At 42.6% G+C, this 20,933-nt stretch overlaps 1 protein-coding gene across 5 annotated transcripts in view; it reads right to left on the minus strand.

The window, feature by feature from the left end:
- Positions 1-1,971: 1,971 nt before the first annotated feature.
- The window catches only part of RSF1 (remodeling and spacing factor 1), a 63,642-nt gene continuing 44,680 nt past the window's right edge, over positions 1,972-20,933 (minus strand). For 4 of the 5 annotated variants that reach the window (XM_082304387.1, XM_082304386.1, XM_082304388.1 and 1 more), the window contains 7 exons: positions 15,223-15,277; positions 13,798-13,907; positions 10,568-10,635; positions 9,228-9,435; positions 7,002-7,225; positions 4,742-4,933; positions 1,972-2,925 (listed from right to left, as the gene is read on the minus strand). In XM_082304387.1, coding sequence (XP_082160513.1) covers positions 2,351-2,925; positions 4,742-4,933; positions 7,002-7,225; positions 9,228-9,435; positions 10,568-10,635; positions 13,798-13,907; positions 15,223-15,277 — 1,432 coding nt within the window. In that variant the 3' untranslated portion in view covers positions 1,972-2,350. Of the gene's footprint in view, positions 2,926-3,815; positions 4,934-7,001; positions 7,226-9,227; positions 9,436-10,567; positions 10,636-13,797; positions 13,908-15,222; positions 15,278-20,933 lie in introns of all 5 variants that reach the window. The other variant, XR_014227452.1, reaches the window with a different exon arrangement.

A 20,933-nucleotide genomic window follows, 5' to 3' on the forward strand; every position in this document is an offset into this window, starting at 1 on the left:
ATGGCACTGCCAAAACAGATGAGAAACCGTCGGTTGCACAGTGTTGCTGCACGCGAATCAGACAGTTTGCACTGCAAGTATTAAAAACGCCCAGCAATTATTAACGTTGAAACGTGGAAGCCGTATGTTCTTGCTTGTTTTAAAACACAAGTATATTAGAAACGGAGAAGCACTACATTTATGCATCGCCTCAGCAAAGAAAAACACTACAGTAGCTTAAAATGCTACATATGCTTTTAAGAACTCATTCTAAACTTCTGTGGCTTTTCACTACCCTGCTTTAATATCTGCTCATGAAAACTGTTAATAGTTAACATCAGTAAGGTGGAAAAATATTTAATCTTTAATGGAATTAGTTCTCATTTAGAAAGAGGGTGATTTCTCTTTTTTTTTTTTTAATTACAAGCTTGCTTAGCACAGCAGATAATGAGCGAGTTCCATCTCTTTGCTTCTCTGCCGATTCTAGTTTTGTAGCAGGACGTGTGCACTGCTAGAACCCGAATGAGTCACGGAGTGGTTCTGATAGAACTCGTGGAGAAAGAGGTGGGGAAACAAAACCAAGACTTTCAAGGCCAGAAGATAGGTAATTTTTGGATCTAGGTTTTCTAGAGAGGTATTTAGTAAAGGCCTAATGCCGGTTTTATTACAAGAAAACAGAAGTGCTTAATGACTGACTAGTAAATACAATATAATGGAAGGGAATCAGGTGGGGCAGGAAAGGAGAACTCACTCCTCGGTGGCAGCAGCAGTTTTGGTGCATCCATTGCCGGCAATGGACATAAACACCAGTCAAAAATCCAAATCTCAGAGCAAAACGATTAATAGATGTGACCTTTTTGGATTTCAACGTTTGGCAGATCTGTTTGAGCTGTCTGGTGTGCTCCAACACGTACAAATGCTACAGCCTGCATCTTAATTCAGAGTAAAGAGAAAACTGAATGCTACCCAAAACAAATTTCAGCTCTGCTCTTTATGTGCCCCGCGTTGGGTTTTCTTCTTCTTTTTTTTTTTTTCCTTGAATAAAAGCACATATCACTTCATGCCCACTCAAAAGTTGATGAGATGTCTTGGAGTCAAGCGTTTTCTCTCAGAAATACTGCCTTCTTGAAATCAGTTGGTCACATGACAATTATTAAAATGTATTTTAAGAAAATTCTAATGGCCAACGGCCAACACTACATTCAAAACCTGCTAATACATCCAGGCAGATAGGTAAAATGAAAACAAAAACACACACAACCCCCAAACAGAAAACCTCCAAAAGGAAAACTGTTCCATTTGTTTACTTCAATTTGAAGTAGATATTAAGGACATGAATGGACCAGTCACGGTTTATTTGAAAATCCCTCAATCCTCTGATGCACTGTCATTCTGTGGTCAATGCCGTTTGTACAAACGTGTTTCACTCGGAATACTCCAACAGATGGTTGGCCGGGCAGCTACCGCAGGGTTCGTTTGTCTGTAAAAGTCTGCAGCCCGTCAAGATGCCATCCAGCTTACAGACTAACTTCACATCGGTACGTCCTCCCACTAGACACGGTGCATCGAAGACCGTCTGATGAACTATGCACGAGAGAGCTTTATCAATTCATGGCTAGCGTGTTTCGGCTGTCAAAAACTTCATTACAGTACACTTTACTGTACAAACACTTTAAAGGATGTTTATTAGGAAAGTCTGCAAGTCATAATGGATAGTAGAGTCCTTGTTTATGGTACCTTCTTGGCCTCTAGTAATTCTGGTTGCCTCCAGTATTAAAATCAAACTGCTTCCATGAAGGTGATTACTAAAATGAGCTATGGTATGTTAACCTACAACTCACAAAATGCGACAGTACAGACATTAATTTTTTTTTTTAACTGTCTGTTAAGTTGTAATCTAAGTTGTGAACATTTAAATATAATATATATCTCATATGAAAAAGCTAAAGCACAAGTGCTTCTGCACCCCACCCTCCCACCCCTTGAGCCAAACCCACCCCGGTTCCGGTTTGGGCCCTGACCGATTTGGAATGCTTTCTTAGGCCACCCATTTCCACAAATTTGTATGCACTCAGGAAATATAAAGTCAAAAATATACAAATCTCTTGTTGTTATAAGGTTTTTGTGAGTGAAATTACCCAGGACCATGGACTTGGAAGGAGAAGGGGGGGTAAAGAGAGGGAATTTACAGCAATTCATCTTCAAAGTTCAAAACTGGTCACTTCACAGAAAGACTGCAGGACTGGTGAAATTCTTGCTTCTAAAAAGTGATACTGTAGTGGAGAATTTTCTAGGAAAAATAAAACACCTTTTAATAACTGGCCCGCTGGTATGAGCTACCGTGGAATAAATTAGCACAAAAATGGAAGTCTTATAACTGTTCACTGTTACAGACGTAATCAACAAGGTCAGTCACTCTCAAAAGTTCGTCTTCATCTTCCTCCGGCCCTACTGCTTCCTGCCCGCTCCCCGTCCCGTTGGGCGCCAGGCTGGCGCTGGCCGTGCTGTCCTTGGGGGCCTGGGTCTTCTCGCTTGGCTTGCCAATCAAGTTCTCAATGGTTTTACCTGGGCTCTGTCCGTTGGTGGAAGGCAAGTCCACCAGGCTGTAGTCCAAAGGGCTCTCTACTTTCCCTACGTTATCAAAGTCATCTTCGTCATCGCTTTCTATCCGGTAGCAGTGCTTCTTGGTGTTGTCTGGAGGAGCTTGCGGTGCTGGCAGCTTATTTGCAGGAGCGGGGTTTTCTGCGTCGTCGTTAGCATTTTCGCAGTTATCTTCGTCGTCTGTTTCGATTCGATTCAGCCGTTTGCGGACAGGCCTCCCTTCGTCTTCCTCATCCTCTCCTTCCTCCTCAGAGTAGTCGTCTGTACTTCGCCGACGTTTTCGAATCAATCGCTTTGACTCCTTCGTGGATTCATCATCTTCAGAGTTCTTCGATGTGTAGCTCTCTGGAACAAGCAGCAGACTTAAAGCCATTAGCAAATCCGAGTGCAACCAAAGCAATTACACTTTTTTATTTTTCATCTTTCACACTCATGAAAAAGCCATCTCCCTCTCTCACCACGCACATTTCCCTCTCGTTCCCCAGCCACGTCAAAACACTCGCATTCTTTTTACTTTTTAAATAAACTCCTCAAGTAGCAAAGACCAACAAATCTGTGGATCTTCTGTTTCCAATCTGAGGTACCAGAGGCTTTGGGGGCAGGTGTGTTCCCCCCCTAAAAGCGGTAACTGCATGCCGGGAATAAGGCAGAGCTGTATCCCCAATCTCACAGCACCTGCTTTCCACCCTTAGAAACTGAAAGCCCAAATAATGGCTGCACTATCATAAAAAGAGATAAATATAGATATATAGATATACACACACACACATACACATACGGCAACTGTACTATAGCCCCGCCACCCCAAACTGTATACAGCTTCTTCCAAAGCATATCAACACTGCCTAAATGTCACCTGAAGCGTGCTGCCCTTTAATGGGAGGCCTTTTTCTGGCAAAGTGGAATATTGCCTACACGCTGACAGCCTGTACGCTGACCCTTGACGGCTTTAGGTGAGAGAAGACAGAGACTGAAAATAACGAATGGCAAACACCGTTTGACGTCTCCTGGGGACTTCCATTAGAAATGCATGTGAATTGTCATTTTAAAGGGTATTATTTAATGTAGGTTTGAGTTGCTAGAGGCTCTGTCAGAGTTCCTGTATTTTCAACGTAATTACATTCCCAGTAACGCTGTTACATATTTTATAACACACTGTGGGAACTGTGGGAGAGTACTGGAATGGTACTAAAGGGTGCTGAATTTAACGTGCAAAAAGCCAGCGCCAAAAATACCTGAGGAAACGGGATTTCACGGAGAAAAGACACCGTCCGTCAGGCACTGTTTAAAGTCACAAGCGCGGGCAGCAAAAAGCTCAGCCACCATACAGCAGGTTCTTGGCAGAGAGCCTATACATCGTCCTTCTGAGAACAGACGGTATTGAAGTAGAAGATGAAGCTTTCGAGATGCTATATGCTTGCATTACATACTTGTTTCCCTTCGTCTAAGAGGATCCTCTGCCACTCTGTAAACTCAGGCCAGCACTTCCAAAACTCACCTACAAATCAGAGGCGCTCGGCCTGTCGAGCGCGGCTGATTTTCTGAGGAAGCCTGGCATCCATTGCAACTCGGCGTCTCTGAAAGCCGGAGCTAAGGTCTCATAAGCGGGGCGCCCGGAATGCAAAGCACCCAAAGTCAGCGGTTGCTTTTGTAAAAGCTAATTTTACATCAAATTGCACGCCAGTCGCTCGTGACTGCCATTACTGAGAGCAGGCTTCCTCTGTACTTATCACAGCTCCTTCAAACAGGGGATTGAAGGAGTCTGAACCACCAGCACAAATACAATCAGGGCACCAGAAGTAACCACCTTTCTCTTACAAAAGAGCATCTGTAAAGACTCGCGGGACGAAGCTTTGTGACCTCTTCACAGAAAAGTGGTGAAACAGTTACGTTAGTGCCAGTTTTGAAATCCCAGCACTCCGTGCCAGACATGGTAAATTCGAACCTGGAAGCCGGGATTAGGGACAGTGACGACTGAGGAGTGACTGTAACAGTGCATCATAAAGTACCAGTGGGCTGTTTCAGAGGGAAACAGTTTCTGAGAAACATCACGGAACTCTAGGAAGAAGATTCTCCGAAATCTCTGAATTACGTACAGTTTTCTCTTCATGCTAATGCTGACACATGCCAGCTCCTGCCAACAGTGGACTGTTTATTTTACCTTCACTGTCTGAAGTGGAGAGCCTGCGTTTATGAACTCTTCTTAACTCCTTCCCGTATCGGACGCTTTTCTGTGAGCCATCACTTTCTGAATCTTCCTTATAATTAACTTGTCTCTTCTGATTCCGTCTTGATCTTCTCCTCCTAGTTTCCAGGTAATCGTCGTCACTGTAATCTGTGTAATCACCACTCTCTGTACGGAAGAGAACAGTGACGTGCGTTATTCCATCAACACAAAACTGCACAATTTAGGTAAGCTTTAGACCAGCACCACTAAAATCATGCGCTCTTTCAGTACAGCAGAGTCTCAGCCATCATGCCTCCTTACCCTGACCTCTTCCAGGCTCACGCATCAGTTTCCCCATTCATCGCCAGCGTAGAATTGTTTGAGTTTAAAAGCTTCTTACAAACCTTCCTCCTGTCTCCCTCAAACTCCTCCAGAACAGGTTTCCTTCCAGTGTTTTTGTTCCCTCATCTCTACTGGTGCCAAAGATGCCTCCCCTACAATTCCCGACAGTTGAAACAACCTTACTGAATCAGAGTTGTTGATGGACATTACCGCTGACACTGGAAAGTCCTTTCTGTTTTTAAAATTTAAATAAATTGTACTCTACTCAAACACTTTTAAGAACAGGTTAAGGAAAAACCACTGATGAAACTCCAGGTAAGATCCGAGTTATAGAATTTAAATTAACAACAAAAATCAGTCTCACTTGATCGTGAGTTTGCTTAAAACAGAAACCGTATAGAAGAAACTTACCATCATTCACAGTTCTTCCTGCACCAGTCTACTGCACCTAGTGTCTTTAAGAATTAAATTTATTTACATCAGCTGAAAATAGCCTTGAATCAACTTTAGCTGCTTTTTCACTGAGCTGTGCCGGAACAATTATCCCAAGATATATTTCTACACATGTCCCGTACTATTCCTAAGTTAGCAAGTGACATGAGTCACAGATCAAAGTGGCCTCCTCTTTACTTCCTAAAATATTAGAGAAAGAATCAGAGCAAGTCAACAAGAACCACCACCTTCAGAACGAAACTCCATCTCTGGAGACGGAAAACAAAGGCACTGGCAGGGTGCCTTATCTCCTTAGCTCACAACGGCAGGATCCTGAGGGACAATAACAGGGGTAAAACAGAGAAACACCGAGTTCGGACTACACTAAGGAATGAAACTGGAATCGGCTGATTTTATCACAGATGTGTGTCCACCAGGAAACAAAGAGTTCCTCCTGTGCGCTACAGAATAGATGAGCAATCTCTTTCGACTTCTGCCAGTATCTTCATCGGTAACAGCTTACGATCAGTGCAATGATGCGCTCAGGACAAGGAGACAGCAACTATTTTAAGTGCATATAGCTGTCTTCACCTGTCCATGCACAAACTTACTCCAACATGTTCATCATCTATATACTAGAGAGACAGATAAAATACTGGAAGGGTAACACACACTGCAATAAGTTAACACTCCAGTGTACTAAGTACCTTAAATGCACAATAAAAATAGTAAAAATAAGTGCCTATCTATCCGGCACTTCCTAGGACTGGGTCTCAAATGAAGCAGAAACAAGGAGGACAGTCTTCAGGGCAAGGTGCAAATCACGAAAAGGTGCGAGTGGTGCATAGGCACTGTTCTCACCCTTCAAGCTGCGCAAACAGAAAACGAACTGGTTGAAGGCCAAGTAGAATAAAGTGAATTATTAGCTTCTCCTGCGATGCAAGAGTCTTCAGTTACTAAAGGATAATCGTAAAAGAGACAGATTTAAGGTGGTGTAGTTTGCTTTCAAGCCCACCAGAGAACACAGAATGCCATACAGCTGAAGGAATTTTCTTCCATACAAAGTGAGGGAAAATGTTTCTTTCAGAAGCTTTTTCAAAGGTTTTCGGAAGGTCTTCAAGTGACTATAAAGTACGTTTTTGCCTCCATCCTTTTCCTTCCCTGCAATCGTGTGCCAAACAGGAAGATGCAGAATAGCCGAAACTGTCCACCAAAGTTCCCTTTTGAATCATAACACGAGCATTCATTTAAATACATATTTACTTAAAATGCCAAGAAGCTAGTACTCAGTGCTAGTTTCCTGCAGAAAATTCACAGCAGAACAAGCAGCAAACTGCTTTACAGGCAGGGAGCGAAGAGGACACCTGAACCGACCGAAGCAACCACACAAGTTAGTGCCAGTCGTGACAGGAAACTGAGACTTCCACTCTTCCTCTCTCCTGTACAGACTATTTAGTATATTTAAGACTCTTATACTCACCAGATTCTCTGCTTGAATTGTCTTCAGAATCTTCATCTTCGTCATCTTCAGAATATTTTTTCTTGACTGTTTTCCTTCGTAACCGCCTGCTTTGCCTCATGGGCCTGGAGAGGTGTCGCCTGGAGATGCGGGCACAGAACTCTGAATCGCTGTCTTCGTTTGACGGTGGGTCATCTTCGCTTTCATCCAGATTTTCCTCTGATATCACAAACTCGTCCTGAGATCTGTTCAAAGAGAAGCCACAGACAACAGAGAGAGATATCTGAAACAAAGGATCAAAACAGTACGATGTATGCAAAATAAGTATTGTCTTACACAGAAAAATGCACGGATCTTACAGTAATCACGCGGAGCAAAGATCCAGAGAGAGCAAACTGCCATCACTGACATCAGGTTTCAGTTGTATACTTGGATGTAGCTTTACAGTGCATTACACAGCAGGTGAATATAAACGCCCTGTCAAACTGCGACTGCAGGTGACATTTAGATAAATAGATTCTAGATTCTATCTAGATTCTAGATAGATTTAGATAGATTCTAGAGTGTTCATATAGTACGCTGCGATGCGACATTTGCGTAGCAGTACCTATGGATGAGCATCACCTGCAGCGGGGAAAACACCACCCACCGTCTTCTGGCAGAGATGACCTCCCCTTCATGAACTGCCCTACGCGATTTCTGAGAATTAGAATATCGTGTCTTAACACAAAATTGTTGCTCGCATGCAAAACATGCATCTCGCTAACTTATCCGCTTGTAACATGTCGTTTCAAAAGTGAACAAATGCTTTTTTTAAAAACCGTCGAGCGCTGAAGGTGCGCAGTCACGTGCATGTGACCACCAGCTGAATGTAAATTCCAGTCTAACACCCAGAAGGCATTCAGCAGAGGATGGAGCTGAAAATGCATGAGCACACTTTAACAGATCAATGCACTATTAATTCTGTGAGATTCCTGCAAGCTACACTCATTGACTGGAAATTTCCGGCACATTTAGCTCAACGACTCAGGGGGCCACTGAAATGGCCTCAGCATGGTCACAGGTGAAAAACAAAGCTCCAAATTTGCATCTATGTTGTACAAATTATCCATAAACTTTGTAAATTGACTCAGCGACTGGTGTAAAGCTTTAAATGTTGATGGTAAAGACCCCAGACCTCACGCTCCATTATGTTTCTTCGTTGAGGCATAAAGGACGTCTAAAATAATTATTAATTTTTGTAACCTTACGAATTCCCCAGACTGAACAATGAGAAATTCCATGGAAAGAGAGTTTCAGTTAGCCAGAGCAATACTCATTTAGCGTTTAAAGCTTCACATGACACGTATTTGTCTTTTACAGCATAAACCACTTCTTTGGCTGTTTTCAAACTCTATCTCCTAAAGAACAGAAATCAAGAATTGATTTCAGAACCTGCATGTCAAGTTCTACATGCTCTAAATGGGGAAATTTTACTCTTCCAACTTCTAAATGACAATCAAGCCCAATAAAAATCCCACAAAAAAGGACGTATTTTCAAAAGGAAACAACCAGCCTCTTTGTTAAGGATTTCTGCTAGGCAGTCACATCAGTCAGAGAACTGAGCCCATCTGCCTCCTTCAGTACCATAACCACGTACAGAACCCCCCAGCGCGGCCTCAAACATACCAGTAACATTCCCAGACCGTGTTCTGCTTAAAATACAGGTTGGACAATTTCAGCGCATGGATTGGGAGCGCAGTTTTTCCAGTACAATGATGTTCCCCTAGGCCAGGAGGACTTTTGCCGGCACTGTGCAGTGCTGTTCCAGCACGTGCTCCTAGTGATCGTTTCAGGGGCACTGCAGAGTCACAGAAGCCTGTAGCCATCTGTGACTTGTGGTGGAAGTTAATCATAGAATCAGAGAGTCGTTTAGGTTGGAAGATACCCTTCAGATTGAGTCCAACCGTTAACCCAGCACTGCCAAGGCCACCACTAAACCATGTCCCTAAGCACCATGTCTACCCGTCTTTTAAATCCCTCCAGGGATGGGGACTCAGCCCCTGCCCTGGGCAGCCTGGGCCAGGGCCTGACAGCCCTTTCGGTGAAGAAATTTTTCCTAATATCCAACCCAAACCTGCCCTGGCGCAGCTTGAGGCCGTTCCCTCTCGTCCCATCGCTTGTTACTTGGGAGAAGGGACCGACCCCCACCTCGCTACAGCCTCCTTTCAGGTAGTGGTAGAGAGTGAAGTTAAATTGCAGACCTACCCATCACTGATCTTGAATTCATCCTCACTCTCTTCTTCATCCAGGTTACTGTCACTGTCCAAGTCATTTAGTCGCCGTCGTTTCTTGCGTCGTGCTGCAGCAGCCCTTTGTGGTCGCTTGTTTTCTTTCCTTTCTTCCTCTAGGATTGTGGAAATGTCTTTTCCACGGTGACCTGTGATATTAGACATGTCTTTGCCTCTGCCAATGCCTGAATTCAGTGATAGAAAGGAGAAAAAAGAGCAAGTTTATCTTTTGTTTAACTTCATAAATATATTTCTTCCATGCCTCTAACTTCAGTTTATTTTCTGTAAATCAGAATATTTTTTTTGTCATGCAAGGCTCTGTCTGGAGTCTTGTTCCCAACACACAGAGCTCCAGCTGTGGTCACTTGGAAATACCAAAGTCCTCGTGGAAGACAGCGGATCAGTGTCAGCGTTCTGCTACTCAACCCCAACCCACACCATCACCAATGCTGGTGCCTTTTGCGTAGGGCAGATATCAGAAAACACGTTTCCTTCGTAATGCTGAATATCCTTCGTGGGAGGTGAAGAGTTTAAGTTGCTGTTTGGCCAGGGAGTGGAGTTTCTGAAAAGGTGGTTGAGACTTGGTTATGGTTATTAGATGGGTCTTGTGTTCACAACCCACAGACACCCCATTTTCAGATTGTCTGTATGCATCCGCCGAGCTTCTGAAAACTGGGGTCTTTATGGAGGTGCCAGAAGCCAAACAACTGAGGGATAACGTTTCATGGCGGTTTTCTCCAGGCAAATTAAGGTGATGCAGAGGCACAAATCCATCTACATCTCTCAGATACTGTTGAAGTTCTCTCTTTTGGTCCCCTATGTTGCTTTAGCAGGCAACAAAGAACAAAATTTTACTTTATTCACGTTCAACTGAGAAGCGCTTATAGATCTGGATTAATATTTTTAAGACGACTTTGTAGAGCCAGCCTTTAGGGGCTCGTACCGCGGACCAGTTTATGAGCCCAGTTTTACAGGGGACAAAGGTCAATAGCGCTAGCTGCCATTCCAATCTCAAACCCAAAACTTAGCAAATTAAGAGTTTTCTTGTCATGCTTATTTATTGCATTCATATATCAAAACATGTTCAAGCTGACTTTAACTGTCAAGACCAAATGCTTTTTGGCATCTTTTGGCAGCCTGGAATGGCCACTCCCAAGGGAAATGATTTAATTTGATTCCAAATATAAAGCAGTAAAAACCGTAAACTACAAAGTTTAAGGGAGAGGATTATATTTGTTGCTTCTCATATCAAAATAAATTTGGTCTCAATCTTCTTATCACCATAGCAATGAAAAACAAATAACATCAGAAACATACCTCCTCCATCAGCCTCCTTGATATCATCTTCAATTGCCTCATCAATTGCCTCATCAAATTCATCAAACCTAAAAGTAACAGCTTTCATTTACCACTTTGAATCGAACCCTAATTAAATTATATTATGAAAACATACCTCAGTATCTAAAAGTGCTCTAAGAAATGACACTGCACAGACAATGGGCTGGATATATAATAAAATATAATGGGCTGGATTGATAATAAAATTAGATATATATATATATATATTAAAAATAAAATAGACATTTTTTAAAAGGTGTGTTTCTTATTTCTACTTGCTAGCAGATTATTTATCATTGCCTGGCTGTCTTACTGTTGATTTATGTGAACAGAAAACCACTTTCATTTTACATGACATACCACTGAATTTAACAATGTATAATTTCAAAGTTCTTCAAGATGCTATCAGTGGCATTTTTCACACAAAGCGTTAGTCATTTTTCCCCCCACACCTTTCATTAGATGACATACACACTACCAATCTGCAGAACAGACTTTCTGAAAAGCACCTATTACAGTAAAATTATTCATCCTGTCTAAAATTTTCCTCCAAAACTTATTTCAGATAGCTTCTTTCTCCTCTGAAAGCTCACGGTAATTACACTTTATGGATCTGCAACATCCTAAGCTGAAGAGATAAAACATACTGTACACAGTTCTTTGTAATTATACATGAATGAGCTAGAATGTAATGGTACATACATAAATAGGACGAACAAAAGCAAAATATTTGAGTACGTTTGTCCTGCAGCAGCTTTTATAGAACTGCATAAATCTCTGCGGCTGAGTAACTCATTTAAAGGGAAGAGCAAATGGAGGAAAAAGGATCCGGTCCTTTTACACAGATGACTCCACTTGGTTTCTTCAGTTATGAATTCAAATCCTGTAAAATTGTCCCTGCCGATGCAGGGGGGATGGACTAGATGACCTGTAAAGGTCCCTTCCATCCCAAAGCATTCTATGATTAAAAAAGGATTGTTACCTGTATCACCAAATAGATGCCTTGAGATATAACATGCAAAAGTATAAATTTTATTAACTATATAGGAAAGACATTTTATTTAGATGCAAGTTTTTCTTCTCCTTTTTAAAAAAATTAATTTTGGGGTTTTTTGTTTTTTTTTTGTTTGTTGTTTTTGGTTTTTTTTTGATACAAACAACTAACAATTGGACAACACTTTCATTAAAGATTCAGTTTCTCAGTCATGAAAGAAAGATTACAGTTATATTTATCTTGCTCCTCCATAGTAACCTCCAGCAGAAGAAGAAAGGAATAAATCTAATATTACTCTGTATTTCAATAGTAAAGTATAAAACACTTTCTCCTTTAAAAATAAGGTGATGGATTTCTGGTCTCTTTATATTCCCTAAGAACAACTGCATGTCACGTTCAAGGCAGCTTTACCCAGCAAGGAAGTAACTCTGAAATTATTCCATCAACGAGATTAGTTCCACATTACTCAAACACTATTTTCCCTCCACACTGCTAAAAAAAAAAAAAAAAAAACCAAACCAAAAAACCCTCTTCACAGTGTGAGAAATCACTTAGCGCTTTCAAATCACTGCTAACAAATAACCCGCGCTCAAACACGAGCCGACAGCTCCTCGTCCAGTAGGTGCAATGGAACATAATTGCTGCCGCCGCCGCTTTATGCCCAACGCAGATTTCTGCCAGCCTCCTCGCCAGAGGACTCCACAGATGACTCGGGTGACGCGAAGGGATTACAGATCTTTAGAGAACCAGAATGCTACACGATACAGATTTGGCTGTAAGCGGAATAAGACGTTTAGCATTTATTTTCCCCCCGCTGAAGGAAAGCGTACACAATTCTCACTGACACGAGTACGACTACACTGCGGACATCGAAATTTGAAGTGACACACTGACGCGTGTAATATTTTCACCAGCTCGAAGTTGTGTGTATGATATAGTCCATAAGAAAGACTCTGTCATTTTGTATTGGAAGATTGATTTTTCCAGAGCAACATTATACGAAACATTATTTCCAATAAAAATTATTGTCTTGGCGCAACACGTGTCCTGCTGAAGTCATGCCAGAAACCCTCCAGGCAAGATATTTTTTTTCTCCCGGTCAGATGCTGCCTGACCTGTCATGAACATAATAGCAAATCTATGTCATCTTACCTGTGGCATAATGTTCCTTACAGAAATACTTAATTTCCCAAAGCAGCAATGGCATTTTTGTTACTGTGGCTTCTGCTGTTCGTTTAAAAAGTTACCAAAAATCAACAGCTAAGCAAGGTCAGACTGAGTTTTCCAAACAGGCTGGAAAACTCGGCGTATACAAACGCCATGCCTCTCCTCAGCAGCAACACCAGACTGACTATGAGTTTAATCATGGTTATTGTTGGAAGGCTTTGAAAGTTGCAATGTTCTAATTTTTGATGATAAAGGTTTACCTAGAGCAAGTACAGCAAAGGTAATACTCTTTTTTTTATATATATATTCCTAATGCAGCTGGGACAAAAAACCACAAGCTCTCAGGCAACCACATTCTTCTCTAATCCCCAAAGGCAGCCTGCTTGCTCAGTGGGCTGAAGAGGATACGGTGCACCGCAAGGTATTGTTTAGAAAAGAGTTTATAAAACACCCTGGTAATACATCGAGAACAAAAGATAATATTAAGATGATGCTGAATTTTGGAAACTTTAGTGACTACTTTCAGAATGCACGGAGTCTAAATATCTTGGAATTTTAGTTTACTAATTGCATTTTTATCACAATTTCTCTAGAGTTACAGACCATTTTTAGACGTACTGTCTCATAATTGCATTTTAAGTTTCATGCCCCTGTCATGTATAGAAGCTGTAAGGGGGGAAAAAAGGAGAGAGAAATTTAAAATCTGTAGACACAAGCATAAGTCTCCCTTTCCACAGAAAGGAAAGGTATGATTCCCCTGCTTTAACTTACTCCAGAAACTGCAGTAACACCAAAACCTTCTCCAGTATTCCTGAACAAAGTACCGTACGCATTTTATTTTTTCTACGCATCATCCCTTCACTATACCACCTCATATGCTTTTGCAACCATCAAGCCTAACCAGCATTGAGAGGACAGAACAAAGACACTTTACTTTGGCCTGTCTTTTAAATGTAAAAGCGTGCACGACAAGTGGTGGGTTGCTTGAGAAAGAAAACAACAGCATGACTTTTCTTTGTTTTACAAGCTATTTAAACAAACTGCTGACCTGTAGCTTATGCACTTTCGGGTTCTGGTAGACCTCCTTTCAAGCAGCTTTGATTTTGGCTTTTTGGAATCTTTCTTCTTTTCTTCCTGACCTTCAGGTATTTCTGGCTCCTGTTCACATAAGAGAGAAGTGTCAAAAAGCTTTATCTCCCCCCTCCCTCCACGCCCATTATGACTGAACTCCTACGATACAGATATTTACAAGATCTAGAAAGCTCATACACCCAACAAAACACATTTCGGCTTCTAATAAAATGACTTGTTACAGCCGAGTTCACGTGAACACTTGCACATATTGCCCTTACCGGCTACGTAATTTCACAAATACAGAGTTTAAGGGTTCAGGCCATTGCATCCTTGTGTTTATAAGCACGGAGATCGTGCCGCAGGTGATGCTCCCAGGACTAGTAAATGCAGCTAGCAACAATTTGTTCAGCTGCATCTCTACGTACTGAGCACAGGGACAGCTTTACATGGTGCAGTTTCAATAAAGTTCCACGCAGGTTAATTTTATTACATTGTTTCCACGTTATTAATTTAAAAAAAAAAAAAAAAAGTCTGCCCCCAGGCTGAATTTTCCAAATATTTGCATCCAATCATAGACTCTTTTGCAAGTTTGTAAAATCTGTTATCGTTTTCCTGTTATCCAGAGGGAGAAACTTGGCTTTCTTACAGTCAGTTAGAGTGGGAAGTCTGTGTTTAAAACAAACAAAAGATTCATTTTCAACTCCCATGCAAGGAACAGATTATGTAATTTCAGACGAAGGCAGTTGGCTAAGACTTCAAGAGAATCACTTTAAAACATATTTAAGAAGTGAGAAGAGGCTGTACTCCACATGAATAAACACATTTTTCCTCTTCTGTAAAGGGAAACCATATAAAAGCATCTGTTAATAAAACACTAAATGTTTATAGTTTTTACCCCATGTGACTTTGATACACATGTGTCGGAGGCAAACATTATGCTTCTAACAGATACCACGTATTCCCGCTGAATCGTAAGCCAGAAACGTTTGTTTCCATCAGTTCCAGAGGAAAGCTATGACAATTAGCTCAGACCTGGATAACTCTGCAGCAGACGCCAGCGTTAAATAAACTGAATCCCACCTTTATAAACTACACAACGGTAGAGCGCGCTACTCAAGACCCCACTGTAACGGGTGGGGAGGTGATTCTGCGATCCTTCACTGGCAGAGGACTCTGCGTGGCACCAGCTGGCTCTAATAAACACGGCAAAGCTCCCTTGGTTTCTCTGCTAAATCCAATCTCAGCCTGAAATGAAGCGTCTAGAATGATTTCTGACCTGCAGACAGATGGATTTTTCTATCCAAGATGCTACTAGCGCTTCTAACACACCACTGAGAAACGTCCTCCCTGAGCAGTTTGGAAAATAAAACAATAGTACAACATAGACACAGTAACTTACCTGAGGTGGAATGATGTTCTCAATACTGATACCCACATACACCAATCGCTCTTTTCTTTAGGAGAGAAAAAACGAAAATAAGCTTACAGAAGGAGTGCAGATATCTAAAATAATGCTGTAATTAGCACCGTTTGAAGCTCTTACTATCGCTTGGCAGAAGCATCCCAAGAGGATGTTCCAACTGAAAACAGTTATTTTAGTTGGAATTATGTGCTAAATCTCATATGATTACATTTTCCTGCATGCACAAGGACAAACAACAGTACTTGAAGACTGCGGGCACCACAGAAATAATTGAATTGGGGTGTAAAAAGCAAATAAAAAACAAGTGAAAAATAATAACGTTGTGATCAAGATTATGCTGTCAGATCTGTAACTACCACCAACCTCGGAGGCGCTGAAAGATAAAATGGGAATTCAGAATCACACTGAACTGGAAAAATTACGTAAAGACAGGATGCAACCCAAACCGGACAAGTGCCAGGTTTTAGACCCGGGCAGGAACAATCAACTCTAGAAACACCAGGGAACAAATAACTGCCGACGTAGCAATTCTTTGCCAGAGGAGAATGAACAAAGATCAACAGAGTCAAGCTGCTGCAGAAACAACTGTGATGACAGACGGACATGAGAACAGCCTACAGGACAACCGAAGGAAGGCTGCCACGGTAGTCAGCCCTCTTCAGACCCAGCTGGAGCACTTGGGGCCATCTGGGCACCACACGTACTTCGAGAAAGATGCGATCCAGCTGAAGAGTTCAGAGCTAGCCAGCAGGAGAACTGCAGGGCAGCAGACGTGCCCTGTTGAGAAAGGCTTGCAAAAACAGGATAGATTGGTCTAGAGAACACTAGACCGACGATAGGAGAGAGAACAGCACTCAAATACAGGAAAGACTCTCGTAAGGAGTAGGCTGCCCTCCTTGCCCGCAGTACGTCACAGGATTAAATCCAAGTAAGTAAAACTCAGTTTGGACTTAGCTTGCCTCAACACTAGCAGCCTCTATCATCGGAATTGCCCCGGGCACAACTCTGGCTCCTGAAGGACACAAGTCTCCCATAGGTCTCGTCGTATCCGTCAGTCCCAACTGGAGAGGTCTCGGATACCCAAGCACCTTGCAAGCAGCACCAGGTGCTGATCTTCAGGGTACTGAACTGAGCTTTCAAAAAGGCAGTGTGTCGGGAAGAACAGCCAGGTACTGCAACAGATGGAGGCGGGTAACCGAACTGCCATCACCATCGGATCCCTACTAGACTTTTTCTAGGAAAACCAGGGATAATTTAAACAAATGAAGATATCAAAGAAAGTTGGTGGCATTTATTGGGCTCTGCGAGGGCTTTAAAAGCAAGCCACATCTCTACAGATTTTAAAATTATTTTGAAGAACAGTATTTTAGACCACACGCGCCGAAAAACAATCCTGCGTGGGGACAAGGTACGAACTAGCCGTTTGCCAGCAGACCTCCAACTTTCACGATCCAGTGAAGCGTCACTACGGTTGAAATGACATCATGCAAGAACCAACACTAACCTCTTCTGGGTTTCCGAGCTGAAGAGTCTCAGTCAACCCGAATCAGACTTCTGAAGTCACAGCGAGCAGCGGTATGAACACATAGCGCATCACACTTGAGTCGCAACAGGATGCGCCATGTACACAAGTCGTGTACACAAGTGAAGTCACCTGTATGCAAACGCCTGAGCAGCACATTAATTTTAAACGTTTACTTCATATGTGCGTTACTTTTTGCAAGTAGAGGCACCTATACGTAAAAATTTCATTTGCAATTAATTTATAAAGAATCTAAGTAAATTTTAAAAGTCTCCTGACTAGCCTTCTGCACTACACGTTTTTATCCAAATAACCTCCTGGAGAACTCTTGTCTGAAAGAATCTAGTGTAGTATTTTTTCTTAAATAACATGAACAAACATGGTTCCTAAAGTAATACTGACAAAGAATAAAAATAGATTTTACGTTGTTTTACAGCTAAAAAGACCATGAACTTTGATGACTCTGTGTCATTATATCTAAATTGAAACTTCTGGCTGCGTGTAAAAGTAATTGGTTTTGTCTCCTAATGGCAGTTCTCCAAACTGATAGATTAAAAGACATCTTCATCCATCTGAGCACCACGAGATCGGCTGGATGAGGAAGAATTCTGTCATACACCGTGCAAAATCACTATGCTCTTGAAAATGAATTAAAATAGCATCTTAAGGCAAGGAATACAACTCCTAAAATGAGACAGGAACTAGAAAGGTAAGCGTTTTAGTATTCAGCAAGTATCTTCGATAGTTCCTCCACTTCTCATTTCTTGTGATGCAAAACATCCAGAGACAGGAGAGATGAGAAGAATTCAGCTCTTTTTAAACATGATCAGTGAGGCTTTCGAGATCTGCTTTTCTTCTCCCTGCCTTGAGCACACGCTGCTTCAGAAATCAGCAAACGAAACACGCCAATCCTGCTGAGGTAGAGGTCTTCAAAAGAAATGCAAAACGAAGCATCTAACGCGTTCCTTATTAGTATGTAGTACACAGGAGCTCAACACTTTAACCAATACTTTAAACATTCAAACCAACAGGTCTCCTGTGGTAGGTGTAGATAAGCACTGACTAGTTATAAACTCTTCCTAGCCAAATGCAGAAAACATTTTCTCATGTAAGCAGATGCAAAATTCATGGAAGTGTGCGTGAAAGGAAGTTCTCTGCACGATTCGGCCTGGGAGAAGCAGAGAAGGAGTCCCCAGCGGGATTTTCTATCAAGAACGTCTGAGTCTCTAACGTGAACTAAAAGGGGCGTCCATAGAAGCTTGAGTGTCCGCTCCCTCTAGCTGGTGGTAGGACACGATTATAGAAGTCAGTGTGTACGCGAGAAACCTGAAATTCAGCCAGGCTGTTGCGCTACCATCTTCAATTTGCGAACAGAAAAAAATTAAAAGGTATGACTTTGATCTATGTATTTGTAAGTCAACGTGAAACCTAAAGTTTTCATTAAAAAAAAAAAGTGACATAACACTTTGGGGCTGCGTAAGAATACAGCTGAGCAGCTGAATCAACTTCAGTCAGATTCCTGAAAGCCAGAGAATAACTGAAAGAGCAAGACAGTATCGCGAGTTCAAAAAAGCACAACAACACCGGTTCAAAGAATCTATGAAGTGTACGTGCCCACGATGAGACAGCCGGTCGTCTTCTCTTTGCCAAAAAGACAGGCAACACATACTGTGATTTTACGGAAACATTCTATTAAAATATTTCTGTGCCCCAACCAACCAACCTGCTTTAACTTTTACACCGAGCTGTAATAAGGACTATAATTTCTTCTAGCACTATAATTCCTCAGCCTTTTTACCGTACAATTTGCTAAAATACACCACCATTAAGCTGAAAGACTTCAATATTCAACTGTTGTAGCATGTAACGTTTCATAAGCCAAGCTCATTTCTCTAAGAGGCTTTAAAAAAAATTAAAAAATAATAAAAAAATCGGTCTTATGATATACAATAGAAAACATTAGGTTCATTTGGTATGAGGATCAGATTGCAAAATGGTTGTTAAACATCTGTTTCAGACACTGAAAAGTGCTATAATATCAATTGTACGCTCTCCTGGAACCGTTAAAAGATCGTATTTTTATGCAACACCAGTGATTTCAAGAAAGCAAGACAGACTGGAAAAAGCTTGCATTCCATGTAATGTTTGCCAGCAGAATATTTACCCAAGTAGGTCCAAAAATATTGTTCACTAGTAATAAGTCTTCCCACCATAAAGCAGAGCAGCAGACACAGTTCCTTTGTGTCCCATACTCCTGCACAGATGGAGGCTGTGTGTAAGCTGAGCTCACTCATAAAAATAGTTAATAGTTTCGTTCCCAAAGCTACAAATTTGCTAGAATTGGCAAGCCGTGGGTAATTTTACCACAGTGTGATCTAGATCCGCTCTGAGCAGAAGCAGCGATGTTGGGAACAGTTGGTACCTGATCTGTCGCTGTCATTGTTGCTGCCGCAACAGCAATAACAAACAGGAGATCGGAAGGAAGCTGAAGAGGGACACGGATCGGGCTCCGCGCTTCCCAGCACCGAATCACTACATCCCATGTGCTATTACAGTGCTTGCTACAAATATAAGCCTGCTCAATTACTTTCTTTAAAAGGGTCTCACCTCCTGGTGAAATTTGCCTTTTAAGGTACAACTCATGCACAGTTTTATTTAATAACGCATACAGATGTTATTAAATTTTGCAAAGTATTCAATATATGTCCTAGAAGGTATCAGTGACAAGTGGTGTCCCTCAGGGGTCCGTTCTGGGGCCAGAGCTGTTCAGTATCTTCATCAATGACACAGACAGCGGGATCGAGTGCACCCTCAGCAAGTTTGCAGATGACACCAAGCTGAGTGGTGCAGTTGACACGCCTGAGGGACGGGATGGCATCCAGAGGGACCTGGACAGGCTGGAGAGGTGGGCCCGTGTGAACCTCATGGGGTTCATCAAGGCCAAGTGCAAGGTCCTGCACCTGGGTGGGGGCAATCCCCGGTATCAGCACAGGCTGGGGGATGGAGGGATGGAGAGCAGCCCTGAGGAGAAGGACTTGGGGGTGCTGGGGGATGGAAAGCTGGCCACGGGCCGGCAATGTGCGCTGGCAGCCCAGAAAGCCAAGCGTCTCCTGGGCTGCATCCCCCGCAGCGTGGGCAGCGGGGCGAGGGAGGGGATTCTGCCCCTCTGCCCCCTCTGGGGAGACCCCCCTGGAGCCCCGCGTCCAGCTCGGGGGTCCTCAGCACGGGAAGGACATGGAGCTGTGGGAGCGGGGCCAGGGGAGGCCCCAGCGATGGTCCGAGGGTGGCCCAGCTCTGCTGTGAGGCCAGGCTGAGAGCTGGGGGGGTTCAGCCTGGGGAGGAGGGGGCTGCGGGCAGAGCTGATTGCGGCCTTGCAGTATTTAAAGGGGGCTTATAAGAAAGATGGGGACAGACTTTTTATTAGGGCACGTAGTGATAGGACAAGGGGTGATTGTTTTAAACGAAAGGAGGGGAGATTTAGACTAGACATAAGGAAGAAATTTTTCATGATGGGGGTGGTGAAACCCTGGCCCAGGTTGCCCAGAGAGGTGGGAGATGCCCCATCCCTGGAAACATTCAAGGCCAGGCTGGACGGGGCTCTGAGCAACCTGATCCGGTTGTAGATGTCCCTGCCCATGGCAGGGGGATGGACTGGGTGGCCTTTAGAGGTCCCTTCCATCCCAAAGCATTCTATGATTCTATAAATTATGCAGACTGTGTTTCATGTCCCTCCTTTTCAGGTCTGAAAGCTGCAGACAGGATGCTCCAAATATTAAGGATGTTGTTCATAAATGCAGTACACCGGTTTGCGTTTAGCCTTCGGTCGTGGCAGGGGTGAACACAAAATTTCATTCAAAGTTGTAATTCAGCTGCTCCACTGCACTACAGCAATTGCATAATCTTGTAAATTCGGCAAAGTTTAACAGAATCTAAAGCAGCAAGACTGAAAACCCACAGTAATCTGGACGACCTTTGTAACAAAGTCGGGACTTAACCTTGCTTACAGCAGGAACTCTGCCCACGGCTGACAGTAGCACTAACACGTGCAGCTGAACCAGCGATGAAAAACATATAACTACTGGTACAGGAAAGCCAAATTTGCGTTCAGGCACCTTGACCAAAGTTTATTACAAATGTATTTGCTTATCTTTTCCAATTATTGGAC

The sequence above is a fragment of the Platalea leucorodia genome (assembly GCF_965183815.1).
Source record: "Platalea leucorodia genome assembly, chromosome: 2".
In the NCBI taxonomy this organism is placed as follows: domain Eukaryota; kingdom Metazoa; phylum Chordata; class Aves; order Pelecaniformes; family Threskiornithidae; genus Platalea; species Platalea leucorodia.